The 21,474-nt window shown below is 44.5% G+C and overlaps 1 protein-coding gene across 4 annotated transcripts; it reads left to right on the top strand.

The window, feature by feature from the left end:
• Positions 1–113: 113 nt before the first annotated feature.
• Positions 114–18,517, top strand: rbm46 (RNA binding motif protein 46). Of its 4 annotated transcripts, none has more exons than XM_056368495.1 (11): positions 114–159; positions 1,622–1,804; positions 2,548–2,728; positions 2,825–2,981; positions 3,289–3,418; positions 5,521–5,618; positions 6,799–7,243; positions 9,632–9,834; positions 10,287–10,389; positions 13,187–13,457; positions 15,596–18,517. In XM_056368495.1, exons 2-10 carry the CDS (start codon positions 1,648–1,650, stop codon positions 13,453–13,455), a joined length of 1,743 nt encoding a protein of 580 aa, XP_056224470.1. In that variant the 5' UTR covers positions 114–159; positions 1,622–1,647; the 3' UTR covers positions 13,456–13,457; positions 15,596–18,517. The 4 variants fall into 4 exon arrangements, with proteins under 4 accessions (XP_056224470.1, XP_056224468.1, XP_056224467.1 ...); XM_056368493.1 differs by lacking the exon at positions 114–159 and adding an exon at positions 173–295 and having other exon boundaries at positions 9,635–9,834; XM_056368492.1 differs by lacking the exon at positions 114–159 and adding an exon at positions 173–295.
• Positions 18,518–21,474: the final 2,957 nt, after the last annotated feature.

Raw genomic sequence — 21,474 nt, 5'->3', positions numbered from 1 at the left:
TTTTATTTTATTTTATTTTATTTTATTTTACAAGAGGAACGTACCAACATGTTGTCCCTCCTCCTGTGTCCAAGACGCCCGTGCTGATTGGCTCAGACGGGATCAGCTTCACGTCAATCAAAATCTCGAGAAGTTGGCAGGTTGTTGACAGGTTGACAGGTGAGGAGTTTTTTTTCCCCGACGAACCTTTAATTGAACTGCACAACATTTTCTATGAAGTGTCGCTGTTTGAGATTTTATTCCGGTTAAGAAGAAAACGTTTTACTCTGAGGACAAATGGCGAGAGACAGAACCGGTGAGAGGTTTGTTTCGGCGTAGTTAGCTAACAAGTTAACCGTTGGCTTGATAAACGGCTGGAGGAAGTTTTGCGGGGAAGCTAATGTTACCGTTATTTCGCTATAGAGCCGCTAGCATAAATATTAGCTAAGTTAACGGCAGCTAGCTTTTAGCTGGTTGTGTTATTTTGTGGACGTTTTTACCACTTGGATATATTAATATCTTAGACATACCGGTTAGAAAGCTAACATTAGTGTTGCTACTGTTGCTAATTGGTTCTCAAAGTTGGGACTGGGGGCTGTTCCGGTCACTGAAATTGTTCCAAGTGGTCCAGAAAATAAATGAACGCTAGCTGACCAACACAACGAACAGCAGTTAAACTACAATGTCAGTCTCTAAAGCCTTGTTTAAGTGGACCAGGCATTAGCATGAGTGTTTTGATAATGGATTTAGCATTAGCCAAAATCATATACTTAAAAATCGACTGGTGAGTTAGCTAACAATTTCAGATCGGATTATGTGGTGAAAATGTTCCTGACATGTAGCTAGTAATGGTAAAACATAATATGTTGGATTAAAGCAGATTTCCCTGCAATAATAATAGTATTTTGCATATTATGCAGAATTCATGGTGTGCCTGTAGTCTTTGTTTAAACTGAAACTCAAATATGATAAAAGCGGTGGATGTTTTTAGAAATGCAGTTTAATCTTGACACGTAGCTGTTGTGTAGCTGTAATATCCAGTACTTCACCATAGTTTTCTGTCACTTGTTTTGGATAAAATGATTCTTAAATAGGATTTGGGAAATTAAACAAGGATGTCTTTACTAGAACTCCATGTCTTAATAAAGTCAATTTAAAGTTCAGTTGTAGTAACTGGTAACCTTTTTCTATTAATTGTTAAGTATCAAGTAATAAAATATTGATTTGCCAGGTTTGTCTGACCAGATATTCAATATAAATTAAAGTATAATTATGGGAGATACAGTAAGTAATGCAGACTCACGTTTGAGAAGCTGAAAACAGGGAATGACTTAATTAATTGATTTTGAATTAGTTGTCCGTTCATTTGCATGTTAATCACAAGAAGTAGTAACTCAGGCAAGAAACAACTCACAGGTCACAGTTTTCTTGTTATTGGTAATTTGTATTTACTATGCAGAGTTTGTCTTAACTGATTAATTTATATTTCCCTACACTTGAAGGCTGATTGTTTCGTGTTTAAATTCACAAGTCAGTCATTTGTAGCTGTTGGTGGTCCAACCATCATCCCCCTGTAGCGTTGACCATTATATCACCATATGAATGTGCAGACAGACGGTTGACTGTAACGTTTGCTGGATAGGCGGTGACAGAGAGTCAGACGGAGACATGGAGGGAGACTCCGGTAAAGTCAGTCCGCTGATGGGCGAGGACGAGTTCAAGGCGTCCTGCGCTAAGGAGATGGCTCTGCTGGCGCTGATGGAGAAGACGGGCTACAACATGGTGCAGGAGAACGGGCAGAGGAAGTACGGCGGACCCCCGCCAGGTGTGTGTGTGTGAGGCCATGAACAAGGAATGGAATCTGCATGACTTTATACTGAAGCTGAAAAAAGAATCACTAGTTTTAATGATAATTAATCATTTGTTTGGTGATTGACTGATCAGTATTCAGCTCAGTATTAATATCAGACTTATAATAATTATGGAAAAATGTGTGTGTAGTGTTTCTGACAGACCTGCGTCCACACACAGTCGTCCAATCGTTGTGGGATGATGAGTGTCTGATTAAAATGGCCTTCTGGGAAATCAGCTGCATTAGAACGATTAATAACCGAAGTAATAAACTCCCCAGTGAGACGTGTGATCTGCTGAAAGTCGACAAAAAACACCTAAAAATGAACATGGTCAGTTAGTTTGGGACAGACAGAAGAAGAAATGAAGCTCTAAGAAAAAGCTGCTGACGACAAACAGAGACGACCCCGGGTCATGTTACTTATCTGTCCAATGAGACATTCAGAATGTCACATGCAGAATCACTGCCTGGTTAATAATTTAGAGAAAACAGTGAGAATGATATTGATTAGTACGTTTCCTCTCATGTAGTCAAACTTGTGAAAACCCAGGCTGGACTGAGACAGTTTCACACACAGACTCATGGTCAGACAACATGAATTCATCTTGACCCTGTTCACTAGGACTCATTTCATCAGACACTGAAATGTCTTTGTGAATCCCTGTTAAAGATGGATCCATAAAAGGTGTGTGTGTGTGTGTGTGTGTGCGCTCCAGGTTGGGAGGGGCCGCCCCCCCCGCGGGGCTGTGAGGTGTTCGTGGGGAAGATTCCCAGAGACATGTACGAAGACAAGCTGGTGCCTCTGTTTGAGAGGGCGGGCAGGATCTACGAGTTCAGGTTGATGATGGAGTTCAGCGGAGAGAACCGCGGCTACGCCTTCGTCATGTACACCAACAGGTAGCGGCTTCGTTCTGTCCGACATATCACTGATGATCGGTTATACAGGCTTGATTATGATTGATGAAGTATTGGTGGTTATTGGTTGTGGTCCAGAGAAGCCGCTCAGAGAGCCATCCAGATGCTGGACAACTACGAGATCCGACCGGGGAAGTTCATCGGAGTGTGTGTGAGTCTGGACAACTGCCGCCTCTTCGTCGGCTCCATCCCCAAAGAAAAGAGGAAGGACGAGATCATGGAGGAGATGAAGAAGGTATACACCCCCCTCCCCCCACACACACACCCCACCCTTAGAAAACACACACACAGTATTTTTCTCCTCATTATCAACAACAACATGATGTTTGTGACTTCACAGTAATGACAGTAATTTAACATATCAAAAACGTTCTCTATCCTCAAAGGACGACTCAGCAGCTGTCTCCACACACGTCTTCTACATGCTTCCCTCTAATTACTGGTCCTCGTCATATCTGTGTGTGTGTGTGTGTGTGTGTGTGTGTGTGTGTGTGTGTGTGTGTGTGTGTGTGTGTGTGTGTGTGTGTGTGTGTGTGTGTCAGGTGACAGACGGGGTGGTGGATGTGATCGTGTATCCCAGCTCCACAGATAAGAGCAGGAACCGAGGTTTTGCCTTTGTGGAGTATGAATCCCACAAAGCAGCAGCCATGGCCCGGAGGAAGCTCATACCAGGTAACTGCTCCTGTTCCTGTTCACGCTCTGTCACACTCACTCTTTATTTTATATCTTTTATATTTTTTTAAATATTTTTTAAATTAAATTTTTTTGTTTTTAACATGGTTTTTAAGTTATACGTCTGTCTGATTCTCGTGGACACGATATCTCAGCAACGTCTTCACGGAACTTCTTCAAATTTGGCAGAAACATTTAATTGGACTGAAGGATAAATTGATTAGATTTCGGTGGTCGAAGGTCAAAGATTAGGGTCAGGGTGACCTCACAAAACACTTTTAGACGTAACTCAAGACTTCACTCTATTATGACAAAATTTCACACAAATGGTTCAAATTTTATATGAAACTAGTCTGAGTGGAGGAGGGATACAGTCCTCTTGTTTTTATTTCATGTCTTCTTTCCTCCTCTACACCTCCTCTGTACACACACACACACACACACACACACACACACACACACACACACACACACACACACTCACACACACTCTGCTCCTGTCTTTGTCCAGCAGAGGGAGGTAGAACACAAAGCGTCTGCAGGGGAGTTTAACCGTGTGACTTCAGATACACTCAGAGACCAGTTTATTAGGAACACCCAGCTGAAACTAACCCAGTCTAATACAAATCATTCTCTTCAGCAAAAACACCAAACGATCCCGAGTTACAGGTTGTTAATTGTGAGGATTTGCTCCTGTTTTTCACACAGTCACGTCAGCAGGAAACTGACCTCCAGTCTGCAAACGACAGCTGCTGATAGACGGCTGTTTTCTCTTTGACCAGAGAAAGACTGACGTAGAGGAAGAGAAGTCGGTCATTTCAGCAGCATAGCTTTAGAATAAAGTGCCGTGAAGCGTCCGGCCTCTTGGTATGGACGGTGATACAGTGACAAAATAGTGATTGATAAACCAGCAGAGGTTTGACCTGAACACCTCTGCACTATCAGTCCACTGTGTGCACTGCTGTAAATCAATGAGCAGGACTGCTGTGAGGCAGTATTGAAAATCTGCATCACTGTAATGTAGCGCATTGATTTATAATGTTTAATTCCACTGGATTAGCCACAAGCACTTTTTTCTCTGCGTCTGCTTATTGTATCTGTAAACAGCAGAACGCTGTTCAGCATGAGCAGCGAGCGCGTCCCTGCCCAGATCAATCCACAGCCACGGGAACTTTTCCAGGAATCGGAACCGTGAGAGAGTGAATCTAGTTCCTCTGCAGGGGCCACTGAACTCTCCCTTAGCCCAGCACCTGTAGGGCCCTCATGAGGGCCCCCCGGGCCCCGTTCAGACCTGCATTAACATGTCTTCAGTGACCCGATCACAGTGATCGGTTCATCAGTTCACACCTGCTTTAAAATGCGTCTCGATTGACCACCTCCTGCTTTATATTCAAATAAACAGGTATGTGTTGTGAGAGAGAGAGAGAGAGAGCGAGAGAGACAGACAGAGAGAGAGAGAGACAGAGAGAGAGCAGAGAGAGACAGAGAGAGAGAGAGAGAAAGCGAGAGAGAGAGACAGAGAGAGAGAGAGAGAGAGAGAGAGAAAGCGAGAGAGAGAGACAGACAGAGAGAGAGAGAAAGAGAGAGACAGAGACACAGACAGAGAGAGAGAGAAAGAGAGAGACAGAGAGAGAGACAGAGAGAGAGACAGAGAGAGAGAGAGAGACAGAGAGAGACAGACAGAGAGAGAGAGAGCGAGAGAGAGACAGAGAGAGAGAGAGCAGAGAAACAAAGACAGAGAGAGAGAGCAGAGAGAGAGACAGATAGAGAGAGAGACAGAGAGAGAGAGACAGACAGACAGAGAGAGAGAGCAGAGAGAGAGACAGAGCAGACCCATCTTCTCTCTAAAGCAATGTTAGTCCTGTTCTTAATTCTTTTTTCTCTTACAAAGTAACAAAAAGTTCCAATAAGAGAAGCGTTAAAAGCAGCAGCAGCGTTACAGTCTTAGTGATATCCATCCCTGTGTGTCGGATGTTCTGCTGCCGCCCTAGACTATTGGAAACCAGAGTCCAGTACATAGGTGATGTCGTGACCCCACTGTGACCCCTCTGTGACCCCGCTGTGACCCCTCTGTGACCCCGCTGTGACCCTGTGTTTAACAGGAACCTTCCAGCTGTGGGGTCACTCCATCCAGGTGGACTGGGCCGAGCCGGAGAAAGACGTGGATGAAGAGGTCATGCAGCGCGTCAGAGTCCTTTATGTACGTATACCTGTGTGTGTGTGTGTGTGTGTGTGTGTGTGTGTGTGTGTGTGTGTGTGTGTGTGTGTGTGTGTGTGTGTAGATTTTTTCTATCACAAAATAATCACCTATGAAGAAACTCATCATGTCACAGACACTGTGAGGTGATTCAGGTGAAACGAGGCAGAGGAGGATTTAAAGCCGCTGAGACAGTGTCTCTGTATTAAAGCTGTGCAGTTCATGTCCTGCAGAATCCCACTGCAGCCCGATGTAAAAACTTAGTAAAGCCTTTAATTCTGCCTCTGCGTCTCCTCCACTTCCCTGCTGCGCCGCTCTGCAGCCAAAGGTCAGCACTTTTAGGAAGAGGCCTCTGAAATATTCTGCAGCCTTGTTCAGATCAAAGGTGAGCGGGAGCCGAGCAGCAGGGAGGAGATTCGCAGGAGCTGCACTCCCTCCAGGGGATCAATTACCATGGAGGCTTTTACTCTGAAAGGCTGAGATGTGATCTGAGGGCAACAAATACAAACCTAAAAGCACCTCTCAGTTGTGTGTAGGAGTATTTTTAGCCCGGGAGGTCCAGTGGTAAAAAAAAGAAAGCCCTCAGTTGTGTGTGTGTGTGTGTGTGTGTGTGTGTGTGTGTGTGTGTGTGTGTGTGTGTGTGTGTGGACTGCTGCACTGATCCACAGCGAATCTGCCAGCGATGAAAAAAGCACAACTTCCTGTGATTTGGAGATGCTCTGAAGCAGGTCATCAAACTCTTGAGTGTGGGCTCAGTGTGGAGCGAGCAGGGAGATGTGAGAGGTGCTGAACAGGAAGAAGAAGGAGTCAGGAAATTCCAGTGATTCTCAGAGGACATCAGAGACTTAATATAGCAGCTGTTATTTTAGTGTTTTTGTTAAATGTTGAGTTCATTAAAAGGCCTCGTTCAGTCTGACTGTAGAGGAACTTTGTCTTGGTCCTCCCTCCTTCCTTCATGAACGTTGGCTCTGCACCAGAATAAGAATCTGAGCTCAGAGAAGATCCTGGTTAAATTAAGGTCAAAGACAGTCAGAGGAAATCATTCAAATCAGAGGAAGACATCACAGACGGATGTTGGTAAACTTCATGTTCAGATGTGTTGTGTTAATAACACAGATGTTCTGCGTTGTGCATCTGGTTAACACAGATAAATGTCTTTGTGTCTGTGTGTCCTCTGCTGCAGGTGCGTAACCTGATGCTGAGCACCAGTGAAGACTCTCTGCGTCAGGAGTTCTCCCGCTTCAAACCCGGCTCGGTGGAGCGTGTCAAGAAGCTCACCGACTACGCCTTCATCCACTACCGCTGCCGCGAGGACGCCGTCACCGCGCTGAGTCTGATGAACGGGGCCCAGATCGACGGAGCCACCGTGGAGGTGACGTTGGCCAAACCGGCGGGCGTCAAAGACGTGAGTGTAGCCGGGAGGAGGTACAACGGCCGGGCGTACCTGGGGAACAACGCAGCAGGAGGGGGAGGAGGAGGAGGAGATGGAGGAGGAGGGAACGGGACGTATCTTCTGCACAGGAACGATGGAGGGATGATGGGAGGAGGGGAGGACGGATGCTCTCCACTGAGACCCGTGTCCCTGCCGCCGCGCCTGGGGAGCCCCTTCTACCCAGGAGCAGGTGGAGGTGAGGAGGAGACATTACATTAATCCAGTGTTCTGATAATCCACTAAACTGTTGTTTTACATAAAATTAATAAAAATATCTTTAGAATCAATACGTTCAGCAAATAACCTATAAGCATAAAACTGTAAAAGAATCAGATACATAAAAAAACTACTGTAATTAATTGAAAATGACCTGCGACATGAAAAACACCAATACTGAGCTGAGGTGAGGGATGTTATATTTTAATGGTTATATTATATAATTATTTATATCATAATTGTACATATGTCTTTTTGGTCCAAACTTAAATTAAATTTTCTACTTTTGAGTCTTTTTCCATAATTAAACTGTTTTTTAACCACCGACGTCACACGTTCAAGTGAATCAGGAATTTAAACAGATTAAATCAACAGCAGGTTGGTCATTTAATTTGAAATGCATCTGTCACTATTCAGCGAAAAAATGCAGCAAACAAAACCACACAACGTCCAGAACAAACATCAGATCAGGCTGAACATGTGGCACAGTATCTAACAGATAAAACAAAGTCTGACGTGGTTTTCTTCCTTCAACAGTAAATAACCTGTAATGTTACTGAATAAACATGAGACCTGTTACCTCAGCCTCACACTGCTTTACTGGGAGCTGCAGGAAACAGCTGCCCAGCTGTGGCACATGTCCCAGCGATGCCCAGATACTTTTCTTCCTCTCAGGTTTTCACAGTGTGAAAGTGAAGGCGCTCTTCAGTCAGTGTAAATGAGAATATTAATGATCAGCGATCATCTTCATGTGGAGCAGAATCAGCATTTCCTTTGTAGACACAGCTGAGCAGCCTGAAGCTCTGCTCCTCATTACTCCACATTTCCACAGTTTTCCACTTCTGTCTGTTTCATCATCAAACGGCCGACAGGAGTTTTACTGATATCTATAAAGTAAAGCTAGGTTACTGAAACACACTAGAAACAGTTAGTAGGTGTATGGATGTAATGACATGACATGATATTATGACAAATACCCCAGGTGACATTTTCTCTTCAACTCGAGACATTTTGTCTCCAGTCAAGTTTTTCTTTTTTCAAATCAGTGTTTTTAAGTGTAACAGTCATCACAGCCTGGACACAGTAACATCTCCTGGACCTCCTCAGGCTTTCTAATGAAGTCCACATCAGGAGAGCGAAGCCTCTAAAAGCCTGATGTTTAATTTAAGATGGTGAGCTCTTGGATGAGAGGTGAAACGTCTTCACAGACAAACAACCTAGTCCAGTTGTTTCGATTTAAAAAACTCCTTTAGGACACTTTTTATCCTGCAACTTTGAGCAGGTTTTGTCTTATAAATTTCAAACCGCATTCATCAGGTCTCACTGGTAATATTGATAGAGCCGCGATATTAATCTGGTGATAAAGCAAAACTCCAGCTTCCTGACGCCCACAGTCATTTCTGAAAATGAGAAAAGTTTTACAGTTAACTCTCCCACAAATGGACTGTAAAATATTTATGAGAGGAAAGAGACTCCACTTCACTCCCATGTACCACTACGAGAAAGAGAGAATCAGGGAGGGAGAGATGAGAGATAAGGGGGAGAGAGACTCCAGGGAAAAGGAATTAAAGATTTACTTATGGAGTAGGAAACATAGAGGAGATAAGAGAGGGATTGAGAGGTGGAGCGAGCTGGACAGACGGGTGAAGGTTTAAAGCAGGGAGAGATTTAAACACACACAAACTGAAATCTCTCGTTTTTACAAAAGTCTTCACTCTGTGATTATTGATAATTGAGTCCAGACTGATCGACAGAAATGTTTTGAAAAATGAAATCATGATTATGTGTTTGACGTGTCGACAGACGGATCTGCTAATGAATCCACTCCTCAGCTTAATTTCCTTCATTCTTCATGGTGATTACAGCAGCTCAAGTGTTTTGTTTACTCTCAGCTAATGTGACGAGACTTGATGTTGCCTGAAGGACGGTTGCACAGTCGTGACGAGCAGCTCGTGCGTTTCTGACACGTCTTTATTCACACATAGTCATTACAACCAGGATCACTGTTTTTTACTGCAGATTTTTATGAAACAAAATCTGTTTCACTGATGTGGATCTGACACTGATGTAATTGAAGACACTGTTAAAATGCTGATAAAGCCTCTGGATGAAGTCAGAGCGAGGTTTAAGGAGTAATGGAGACGTAAAGACAGATAAAGAGGAGCTGAGTCGTGTTTTCTGACTGAGCAGATAACTGGTGATAGTTCTGCTGAAGAGCTCGTTAACATCAGATATCAGACTTTAATGACAGTTTTTAATGAACTGTGGTAAAGTAAAAAGTTTGGGTTATTAGACTCCAGTTCAGTTCAACATCTTCACACTGTAGTAATGAGCGCTAATGCTAATCCTGTGTTTGTCTCTGTGTCAGCAGACGACCTGGACAGGTATGTGTTCCCCCTGTTTCCCGGCACTCCCCTCTCCCCCACCAGCATGCTGTCGCTGAAGCAGAGTCAGATCGGCTCCGCCGTCAGCCTGCTCGACTTCTACTGCCGCAAAAACTACTGGTCCCAGCCCGAGTACCACCTGTACTCCACACCTGGGCAGGACGGAAAACTGCTGCTCCTGTACAAGGTACACAACTTAATCACTTCAGTTTACTTCATCTCACCTCACCTCAACTTACTTTATTTCAGCTTCACTTCAGCAGTTTCATGTGACTGAACATCACATCACTTATTGTTGTGCTCCTCACGCCAACTCCTTTCACTTCAACTCACTTCACCTCAGTTCATCACACTTAACTTCATCTTATGTCACTTCACTTTACTTCACCTCACTTCACTTGCCTTCACTTTTTTACTTAATTTTACTTGCTTTTTACTTCTCTTCATGTCACGTTACTTTACTTCACTTCGCTTTACTTCACTTGCAGCGGACATTAAAAATAAATCACAGAATAGTAACAGAAGACGTGGAGTAAATAAGCGCATAATTGTTTATTTGTATATATTTTGTGTGTGTGTGTGTGTGTGTGTGTGTGTGTGTGTGTGTGTGTGTGTGTGTGTGTGTGTGTGTGTGTGCAGGTTGTGATCTCATCCACACGAAGCACCTACATCCCAGACAAGCTGTGTGTGCTGCTGGATGACGCCAAAGAGCTGGCTGCACAGACCACCCTGTGGAACCTAGGTACTGTTACACACACACACACACACACACACACACACACACACACACACACACATACACACACACACACACACACACACACACACATACATACACACACACACACACACACACACACACACACACACACAAAAAGTGATCATGTTTACTAGCTGGATGTTGGACTTGATTTCAGCTTCACTTCAGCAAATTCCCTTTACATAACATCACATATTTTATTGTCACTTCATCTCACTTCACCTCGTTGCATCACACTTAAGTTCATCTTATGTCACTTCACTTCTCTAAACCTCACTTCATTTTATTTAACTTAACTTCAGTTTGCTTCAATTCACTTTAACTCTCTTCTCATCACTTCATTTTTCTTCAAATCTTTTCACTTCACTTCACTTTACCTTTTAAAGACACAGCACATGTAGGTGATCATGTTTGCCGGCTGGACGTTGGCATGGAAACACAGAGCTGTGATGTTGAGAGGTGTGTTCAGGAGACGTCACGCTCTCTGACAGAGGGACTGTTTGAACTGTGCTGCAGTTTATATTGTTCACTCTGCTGCAGAGACGTTGAAAGAGTCGACTGTTGTTAGTGCAGTGTAATAATAAACCAGACCTTCTGCTCAGTTTTAATGGCAGGTTTTTATGTGGAGTTAATGATGTGAAGCCACTGACTGTAGATACTGTAGGAGGAGATTAGATAAAACACTCTAATTGTTTTCATTTGGCTCAGCAACCTGAACCGTTCTCAATCTAACATCATAATTTATTCACATTCACATAATTGTTTCTTCGTCTTTCTCATTTACATGATGCAGATAAAGGAAATTAAACAGCACAAAAGTAAAATGATATAATGATAGGAATAAACTAAGTTTATTCTTTTATCTGAGTCTTTTAGTTTGTGGACTCATTTAACTGACAGGAAGTCCAGGACCCTGCCTGCTGAAGGAAAACTGGAGTCTCACAGAGGGAGCGGTGTGGCAGCCAGTTTGTGTCGCATGTTGTCTGAACTGTGTTGTAGCAGCTGTCAGAATCTGAACCGGTGCCATCTGGATCTCCCTCTGAGTCAATCACATCGCCGCCTGCAGCCAGCGTCTCTCAGAGCCTTCGAGGAGTTCCTGTCGAACAGAGATATTTGAAAACAAAGGTTACCTGCAGAGCAACGGCCTGCTGTCTCCAAACAGACATCAGGACTCCAGTCACCTGCATTTAAACATCTGCATCACAAACTCATTCACTGCAGAAGTAAATACGTGGTTTAATGGAGTTAAGGAAGAAAATGTTTGTGTTAAAGCTGCGAGTACAAGTCTTCTTCAGTCTGCACCATGAGACGATGAGACGGCCACACTTAGCGCGAGAAAAGAAAAGAAGAAGAAGTGGTTTGTTCGCTCCGAAAGAACAGGAAGGTGGAGTAAAAACCGGCCCTTCTTCGCCCATTTTTGGATTATCTTGGAGTGCCAAGATGGCGATGGTGGAGCAGCTCACTCTGCTTCTAATCTGCTCTTCAGAAACCTGTGGGTGACGTCACGGAGGCTACGTCAACCTGTACCGCCGCCCTCAGGTGAGGTTTTATGAGCTGCGATCGAACAGGTGTTTATTTGTTCAGTTGTCAGCTGAGACTCTGCAGGGGAACAGGAAAGAAGAAGAAGAGATTTGCTGCTTTGTTATTGTAGTTTGCATTTTACACTGTGGACGCATCGTTTTTCTCAATCCCATCATGCTCCTTGTCGCTCAGTGGATCCACCCCATGAAGAGCTGTCCATCAATCTGAACCCTGGAAACCTGCTGATCGTTGATCCACTTTTATGTGCCGACATGTTTTCGCTGTGAGCTTGAAGTTCCTGTTTGAGACGGACACAATCCCCCATCATGCCTTTCTTTGTAACACACAGCTGTTGAGTCCCTCAGCTTTCCCTCCTGAACATCATCCGTTTGAAATACTACAGGAGTTGAGCTTTGCTGCGTCTCTGGGGGCCGGAGCTTAAGTGCAGCATGAATTCACCATCGGCGCAGATAGAAGTGGGACTCAGAGTCTTCACATCCGTGTGAAAAGGAAATAAAAACCACAGAGAGAAAGTGGGTCACTTCAGAGCAGGAGGAGGCTGAAACAGGATTCTCGGTTAAAATGCTTTTCTTAATTGACTCGCAGGAATCACGTCTGTGCGGCTGCAGCTTTCTCGCGTCCCTGTGCTGCGAAGCGGCGACCGCCAGCCGACCCGCACGCAATTAAAAATGTTTTTTTGGACGAGGGATGTTACTCTGAAAGCGCAGAGAGGAATGACGGGGGAGTGGCTGTGCTGCTGGAAGTCCGCCCTGTGGTGGACGCTTTTAATCAGGCTCTTACACTGCATCTATTTTTCATCAGCTCCAGAGGGAACTGATTATCAGCTCCTGATCGAGATTAAACTGCCTCCATTTTCAGCCACAGCTCCTGTCTTTCTTTTCCCTTCTGTCTTTTATCTGCTGCTGCCTCACTTCTTCCAGGATCTCAGGTGCTTCTTCTTCTTCTTTTTTTCTTTGAATTTGGCCCAAAACGACTAAACTGGCAACAACTTTCTTTTAAAAACGGCAAAATTGTCAATTTTCTTGTGTTATTTTGTGATGAAATTGAAACATTTTGATGGTAAAAGACACTAAAGACGGATGATCTGACTAATGTGATGGTTTTGGTTCATGTATGTGCAGCCGTGCTGGGTGAAGGTGAACATGTATGATTTATTAAATATACCCTCAGCAGTCAAAAGCATCCCTGTCTCACCCTCTCTCCCCCTCTCTCTCTCTCTCTGTTTCCTCTCCTGCAGACTCGTCCTTCCTGAGCGGAGCGTCCGGTGATTCTCCCAGCAGCACCTCTCCGCCGCTCGCCATCCCCTCCGCCACCAGCCCCGGGCTTCTGACCTGCAGCGGCAGGGCCTTCCCCTCCTGCCTCCCTCCTCCTCCCCCCGCCCCTCCCTCCCCCTTCCCCCTCACTCCCCTCTCTCCCCTCTCTCCCCTCTCCTCTCTGTCCACGCTCACCCCCCCTGCCTCCCAAACGCAGAGGCTCTACTTCAGCTCCCAGGCGCCTTTCTACTGACGGTGAGACACAGTGATGTGACGCTGAAGTGTAATGGTCCGAGTTCTATTATTATATTAATATTATTTTATATTCTAGACCACACTGAGCTGATTACATCAGGAGGTAATGTGAAACAGCTGCTTATTTCCTCCTGCAGCAGTTACAGAGCAACATGATGATTCGTGGTGAGTCTGGTTTGTGTCACCTGATGAATCTACGCCCAGCGTTCCCGCTCTTTTAGCCCTGTGTTTGGTCTCCTCCAGCTCCTGGGGGAAATGTCTGGCTCTTTAGCTGCTGGACGCTGCGCCGTGTTCAGCAGCTGCTCTGATTCTGTTTGAGCAGTGAAGTCGTGTGAACACAAGGAGAGACACAGAGTCTTCAGTCGTCAGTTCGTCTGTCTCATTCTCTTGGACACGATATCTCAGTAAAATCTTGATGAAACTTCTTCAAATTTGGCAGAAATATTCACTAGGACTCAAAGACAAACTGATTAGATTTTGGGGGTCAAAGTTCAAACATTAAGGTCAGTGTGACTTTACAAAAAGATTTCACGCGGCAGTTGTGACAAAATTTCACACAAATGGTTCATATTTTATATCAAACTACTCTGAGTGGCGGAGGCAGAAAACCATGAGGAGGTCATTCTAGTTTCACCTCGCTGTCGCAGTTTCCTGTTTCACCATGGCAACCACAGAAACCGTCCTGAAGGTGCTTTCAGACAGCGAGCGGCCACCGCTGCGTCGGCAGCCAGGCAGCGGCGATGGGCTGTATGTTAACGAGGCAGCAGTGTGGCGTTACTCCCCCTCTACAACCACCAGCTGCCTCTGATCCATCAAACGCCTCCCGCCACTCACCACAGGCTGCTGCCGTCCACCTGCTCTGATCTCATCAGGCGGACACACTGCCCGGCCTGCGGGAGAGGAAACGGTTCGAATACGACACGTATCAAAGTGGAGCAAACGTTACAAGCTGTTGTTGCGCCGAGACGTTCATTGATCCGTTTGTTCACTGCTGGTGGAGAAGCATCGAAGAACAGGGATTCATTCGTTTCCCGCAGTGGGAGTTTTTCTGCCAGAGAGTCGAAAAAAGTTGAAGCAGCACCGACAAATCAACAGCAAACAGGAAACTCATATCACAAACCATCTCCTCTGCTTTGTTTTCTATGGTCAGGATGATCGGCTCAGCGTCAGCTCTGACTCCCCTGTGTTCACATGAAGTAAATAACAGGACGGTTAAAGCATGTGAAACACCATGTGAAGAAGATTTAACCCTTGGATTCGTTCCTCAGGTCGACAGCGACTGTTGCTGTGAATACAAACAGACTCAGAGTTGGTTCATATTCACAGTAACGTGACGCTGCAGCAGCTGGTGTCATTTCCTCTGATCCTGGAGGCTTTGATGAGGCTGTAGTCTCTGTGCCACTCATGAAGCAGAACATGAGCAACTGAACGGCACAAAGGTCAAAGACACGTCGAAGCACCAGACCCACGTCAGGACTCCTGACAGAATCTCGCTTCAACCGATTTCTGAATCAGATTTTCCGGCTCGTGAAGATCACAAACTCGTCGGCGTTCAGCCGCTCTGCTCGCGGCGAGAGGAAGAGAAGGAGATGCCACGACGTCCAGCAGCTGATGGAGCCTCAAAAATCTGTAGTTTGAAACTGAAAAACTTCCGCAGAAACATCTGTCCACCTGTGGAGCGCTGTGTGTGTGTTGGCCTGAGCGGTGGCTGTCTGAGTTACAGCAGCCATCGCTTTAAACAGGAAATCTAACACTGAGAAATATTAATGGATTCAGAAGTGATTGTAAAATGTCATAAATGTGTGTTTGTTATTTTTGATGATAATCTCTGAAGAGGTTTGAGCTGCATATTTTGAATATTTGGTTAAATCTGGTCTCTAACAACCTGAGCCATGAGAGTGTTTGTAAATCCACAGTTTAGCTACTGGATGAAATCAGAGGTAGAAACTTGCAGTTGAGATGATTGGCAGGAGGCAGCAGCTGGTTACAGGTGATCACTGGGCAGCAGACGCTGTTAAACTCACAGCTGCAGTTCACACGGTGCTTGTTGCTGCCGTTTCAGTTACAACGAAGAGCATCTGCTTTAAATGCAGAGAACACTGGGACCAGTGATGTAAAGATGTGACGTGTTGTTGCAGGAGGCAGCGGCGAGACGACAGGGCACAGCAGAGGAGGAGGAGGAGGAGGAGGAGGAGGAGGCAGAGGAGAGCCAGGAGGAAAGGCAGGACTGTCTTTATTATGACTACACTACCAAATATTTCCCAGCGCAGTGTTTTTGTAACATGCCGCCTCTGGCTGACTTCAGATGTTCAGCACAGACGGACGAGCAGAGAAGTGTTCACGTCTCCCATCTGTTTGTTTCATCTCCCTCTATTTTGCATCTTTATCTCGTTTAGAGAGGGAGGGAGGGAGGGAGGGAGGGAGGGGAGGATAATATTTAGTTTCTGACGAGCTGCTCGGCTTCTTTTCTCAGTCACCTCTGATAAACTCAACAATGAACGACACTGTTTAGATTTCACAAAAACGCACAAATCCTGCAGATAAACCGTCTTCTATCAACCTCTGTTAAATGTCAGCCTCCCTCTCTCCTCCTCCTCTGTGGTGTCGTTTTCTTACGGCCAAACTTCCCCTTACAGTTCCCATAATGCCACAGCAGGGACACAGATAACGTATCATAGCTTCACACGAACATTTACCTTCAAATAAGAAGATTGTTTGTTGTTTTTGTCTCACGAGTGATAAAATCTGATAAATTTAAGTCGTCAGGTGAAAGATCTGATGATTTCTTTATAAATGTATATTCACAGAAAAACAAAATGAATGTTTCAGGCTTAAAATAATCCTCCACATTAATCCAGCTCCTCTGGGAGAGTAGCACAAGTTTTACGAACAAGTTAACGTCGTGATTTTTTGGGTAAAACGTGACGTTGAAACCACGTCAGGCTGCGTTAGAATGAAAAACAGCCTTTTCCACTACACTAGAGTCTGATTTCCATTTCCTGTCATCCTCTCACTACACCACTCATCACTGTAGAGAGCTAAAAAGAGGGCTTCTCTTTCTTCTTCTTCGTCCAGAGGAAGTTTGTAGACTCCCTTTCATGTTAGTGTTAGCCTGAGTTATGTGAGAGAGGATGAAACACCTTAAAGCCAAATGTCAAGTGTCGGGCCGATCGTTTCACCAACACGTTCCTCAGAGGAACAGCCGCTCGTCTCCGAGCTGACATGTTTACAGCCGCCGGTCATGGAGTCGCTTTTTCCATGTTTCCTAATTTGCCTGACCCACTTCAACTTCACGGCCGTGTTTCCGTAGGTTTTTAAGACTCGGCCATTTTGAAGGAGGAAGAAAAACATGAGGATGAAGATTAAAAAAAACCTTTGAGGGCAGATTTAAGATGTTTCTCCTCCGGACGCCTTCGTCTCGGTGATTTAGTCTCGTTTAAGTCACATTGACAAAGAGTGAGAAGGAGTGAAAACATCATAATCTGTGTTTCTCCATGTTTCCTAATATCGCCTGGTCTCCTCTTCGTGCGTTTACGTTTGGAAAATGAGGAGAAGGAGGAGTCTTAAAGCTTTTAAGACTTTTCAGTCAGTCTCTCATACTTGTATTTCTCTGTTGTAAAGGAGGAAGGAAGAGGTTAAAATGTCAGAGACAAGGTTTTATTTTACATCCTAATAAATAAAAGAGCTGTAATTTAGAGCTGAGGCAGTAATTCAGTTTGTTTGTAGCTGAGTTGCTGCTTCCTGAATAAACTTCTCATCACAGAAGCAAATCAGACCTGAAACGATTAATTGATCAGTTGATCGACAGGAAAATAATCAGCAAATATTCTGATAGTCGATTGTTTTAGTCAAATTTCAACAAAAATAATGACAAAATTTCAACAGCATTTAAACCTTTATTCAAAAAAATGAAATTTCCAGAGAATGTAGTTAGATCACAAAAAGAGATCCGAGTATTTAAAGTGATTTTTGACGTGTTTGATCAGTGGGAGCTGGAGAGGAGGAAGAGACGGGGAGCTGAGTTTATTTCTTTATCAGAGGATGAGAAACTGGAAGCCGAGTGGAGTCAGTGTCGTCGTGTACATAGTTCTTTAAACGACAGTTAATTCAGTTCAATTCATTCAAAGCACAAAGAGACGAGTTAAATCGAGGTTAAATTAGCTGTTAGTTATTATTAATGAGTTAAATTAGTTTTCATGTTCCTCTTCACTGCGAGTCAGAAACTCCGATTTAAGATCAAACCAGAAGCAGCAGGACGAGTTTAAAGGCAAATCATTTTCTTCATGTTCATGTTGTGTTGATGTTCATTGATTTGTTCGGACGGAGCAGCTGACGACTCTCCTTGTTGCTGTTGATGATTCAGGCTTTTTGTAGCCTTGAACGACTTCATATGTTTTATATATTCATGTAGTAAAAGTGTTTGTAGAGTTTTAGCTCACTTTGTGAATGTTTTACGATCCTTTAATCCAGTTTGTCTTTCACTCTGCTGGTTTAAAGTCCAAGTTTCTGAAGTTTTGTTCAGACATTTTATTCTCAGGCTGGAAAAATAGATTTTTTTTTCTTTTTGTTTGACTTTAAAAGTGACAGAATTCAAACATTTTAGATTCAGGTCATAATATTTTTCCCTGTTTCTTTTTATTCAGTGAATTAACAAATCCAAACCACATTGCAATGTGATTTTATTTCCTCCTGTTTTTTTTAAATTGGAATCTGTTTAGTGATTAAAAATGATAATAAATAATAATAACACAAATTAACACCTATTTATTTAACGATCCAGATAACAAAACCTAATCAAAACCAAAAATCAGGAAAGAAGAAAATAACTCAGTGTTAATGAATATGACCTTATTTATTTAGTTAAAATATGTCCCATCCACTTTAAATAAAGACAGAATGAAGAGTTTGATTATCCAATGAGAACTCAGCCTTGTGATTAAAAGAGCAAAGTGTTATTGTTGAAGTGATGTCATCTCACCAAGTGATGAAATGTCAGGGAGCGACTGTGTTCTGGAGCGAGGGAAACATTCAGTGTTTGGGAATAAAACTTCACCACTGTTGATGGACGTGTTGTTTGTGAAAAGTAAAGATTGAATATTTGAGGGTTTAGACCCAGGGTCTGGTGGTGTGCGCTGTGGGGCCGTTGGTACGAGCCGTTCAGTTCTCCAGTGACGAGCGAGACCGGCTCGGGGACCTCACGAATACGTTTCGGCTTTTCCCTGATGACGTTTGAATGATTTGGTGCCGTGGACGATTAAATGCGTTAACGTAAACGACGTGTTTCTACTGTTTACCTCGTGAGTGACGCCAACACAAGATCCAAAGATATTATCCTCAGCCCACACAGGAAGCCACACCTGCCATGACGCGTCTGCCTGCGTGTAGCTCCACTAGGGGGCAGATCAGAGTCACTCCTGGGCGGGAACAGCGCGGCGACGCTTGAGGAGTTTTACAAGACGGTTAATATGGAGATCAGAGCAAAGAAAACTGTAGCAGCGACGTCGTGGTGGTGATCCAAAACTACCGCTGACCTTACGTCACGATGCTGCCCCCTGCTGGTCACGTGCTGACATGACAACTGCCACTTCTGACGACGTCCCAGGAGCATCAGAGAGTAGATCAGTGGGAATCGAAACCAGCCGGCCGAGCTGGTCTGATCTGTGTGTGTGTGTGTGTGTGTGTGTGTGTGTGTGTGTGTGTGTGTGTGTGTGTGTGTGTGTGTGTGTGTGTGTGTGTGTGAGAGAGAGAAAGTGGCAGGTCAGTTAAAGCTCTTACATCCTTCATGAGATTACATCCGGAGCTGCTGCTTCAATGACAAAGTGCTTTTTCCTGGTGTGTGTGTGTGTGTGTGTGTGTGTGTTTAGAGAGATAGACTCTAAGTAATTGAATGTGTGATGGTGAGAAGAGATATATATATGTGTGTGTGTGTGTGTGTGTGTGTGTGTATGTGAGTGTTTATAATGACTCTATAAGTGGCTCTGGTGTGTGTGTGTGTGTGTGTGTGTGTGTGTGTGTCTTCCTGTGTCTGATACAAGTCTCTGCAGAACCAGGAGCTTCTCACTCATTCAGTCTCTCCAAAGGGAAAGTGACACCTGAACGTCACACCTGTGTGTTGCCGTGAGCAACAGCGTCCGGTCTCGTGGCTTCAGGCGTCACAGCAGACGTTCAGTCACCAGAGCCTCAGTAATTAAACCTCGGAAACACCAGTGATCAGAGGCTCCGGGACGCCACCAATGGGAAAAGTGTATAATTGGTAATCAGCTGCATGGATCACCTCCTACGTTTGATCAGACTTTATCAAACTATTTGACAAAGTCAGAAGCATTTCAAGTTTCAAAGGACAAAAAAACCCCAGTTATGAACATGTGACGTCTTTGCCACGTCTGCCCAGCGGAGTGATTCACCTTCTCTGGGATACGACGGTTCATCTCCCCCGGTGGTCTCGTCCCACCTGCCAACAGTTTAACAACCCATGCATGTGGCGTCCAAATGCTCGCAATCTGCTCGGACCCTGATTACAGCCGCCTGCAGCGATCCGCTTCACTAAAGTCTCCGCTCTCTCTTCCCTCATCCCTCCTTTCCTGCGTTGGCCTGTTACAGCTCCAGCCTCTCCTCCTCTCTCCTCCTCTTCTCTCCCTCGTATTATCCCTGTTCACCAGCTCTCCTCGTCTCCTGTCAGCACTCTCAGCTCAGCACCTTTGTTGTAATCAGCCCTGTTGTTGCAGCTGTGTGTGTTTCAGTGTGTGTGTGTGTGTGTGTGTGTGTGTGTGTGTGTGTGTGTCAGATGAGAAAAGAGTTTTCAGGTGTTTTTAGGTCCTTGTTGCTGTTTTTGCTGCGAGATGCGGAAAGGACATCAAAGCACTTTTTTTATTTTTTTTACCTGCTGATGGAGGGAAAACGTACCATATGTGTGTGTGTGTGTGTGTGTGTGTGTGTGTGTGTGTGTGTGTGTTGCTACTTTTGGGGACAGAATTTCAGACAAAAGTCGTGTCTGCGGCTGGTAAAAATCAGATTGTTTCAGTTGTTTTGTCTTGGCTGCAGCCGAAGTCCTGATTGGTCCTGATCTGGTTCTCTACCTCACTGCAGTTTTTCGGTTCTGCTGGGTTCTAGACTTCAGGGGGAAATGTTGTACAGCTGCATTTTCATAACTGATTTATCCGTATCGTTTTCTTTCATCCTGAGTTTTTTTTTGGTTAATGGTGTAAATCGTTTGATCTCTTAAATATCTGCACACCCAGTTTCTTAATCCTCTCTTAATTATAATACATCCATCCAGACATTTTCTTCAGTTTACCCGGGGTCGGGTCTCGGTGGCAGCAGATCAAGCAAGGTAGTCCAGACATCCCTCTCTCCAGCCACGCTTTCCCGAGGCCACACGAGTTCTGGGTCTGCCCCGGCTTCTTCTCCCAGTGTGACTCAGAAAACCTCCTAACTCGTTTCCCAAACCACCTCAGCGTGCTGCTTACGACATGAGCGAGCGGCGACTTTACTCCGAGCTCCTCCCCTCTCTCTAAGCCGAGCGCAGACGCCCGACACAAGGGAGAGGAAACCACCCAGATCTTCTCATCTGACTCTCAGCATGAGAGCAAATACGTCAACTTCACAAAACGTTGAATTCAGTCTTGTAACAGATGAAGATTTAAAAAGATTTTTACAAAAACTGTTGAAGCAGCAAAAAAAGGAACGGGAGTAAAAGAGTGAGTCAGTCGAAGCTCCGACCCTGAGCGTCGTACGTCTGCTCCTCAGGCTTTAGTTCATTTTCATTTTCCCATGAAGCAGCAGTTCTATGAAATAAATGCTGCTTCACTAAACACAATTAGACTCATGAACCTTTTTCTTTTTCCCCTTTCCTTTTTTCTTTTTCTTTCTTTAATTGTCCGTTCATGCTTCCAGATTCTCATTAGCTGCGTTCAATAAGAAACCTGCTGATTCAGCTGCCGTCCTCTTTTGGGCTTTTTCATGGATTTCAGATTCAACTTCCTGCAGCAGCAGAAAGGTCAGTTCAGATATTTGGAAA

The sequence above is a fragment of the Seriola aureovittata genome, chromosome 23 (genome assembly GCF_021018895.1).
Source record: "Seriola aureovittata isolate HTS-2021-v1 ecotype China chromosome 23, ASM2101889v1, whole genome shotgun sequence".
In the NCBI taxonomy this organism is placed as follows: Eukaryota; Metazoa; Chordata; class Actinopteri; order Carangiformes; family Carangidae; genus Seriola; species Seriola aureovittata.
This window is presented reverse-complemented; position numbering and strand designations above follow the sequence as displayed.

Bases quoted from the DNA above. Each gene is read 5' to 3' on its own strand.
- rbm46 (XM_056368492.1), top strand. The intron at 3,419-5,520 runs GTAACTGCTCCT...TGTGTTTAACAG, and splicing joins CCGGAGGAAGCTCATACCAG to GAACCTTCCAGCTGTGGGGT. The intron at 9,835-10,286 runs GTACACAACTTA...GTGTGTGTGCAG, and splicing joins AACTGCTGCTCCTGTACAAG to GTTGTGATCTCATCCACACG.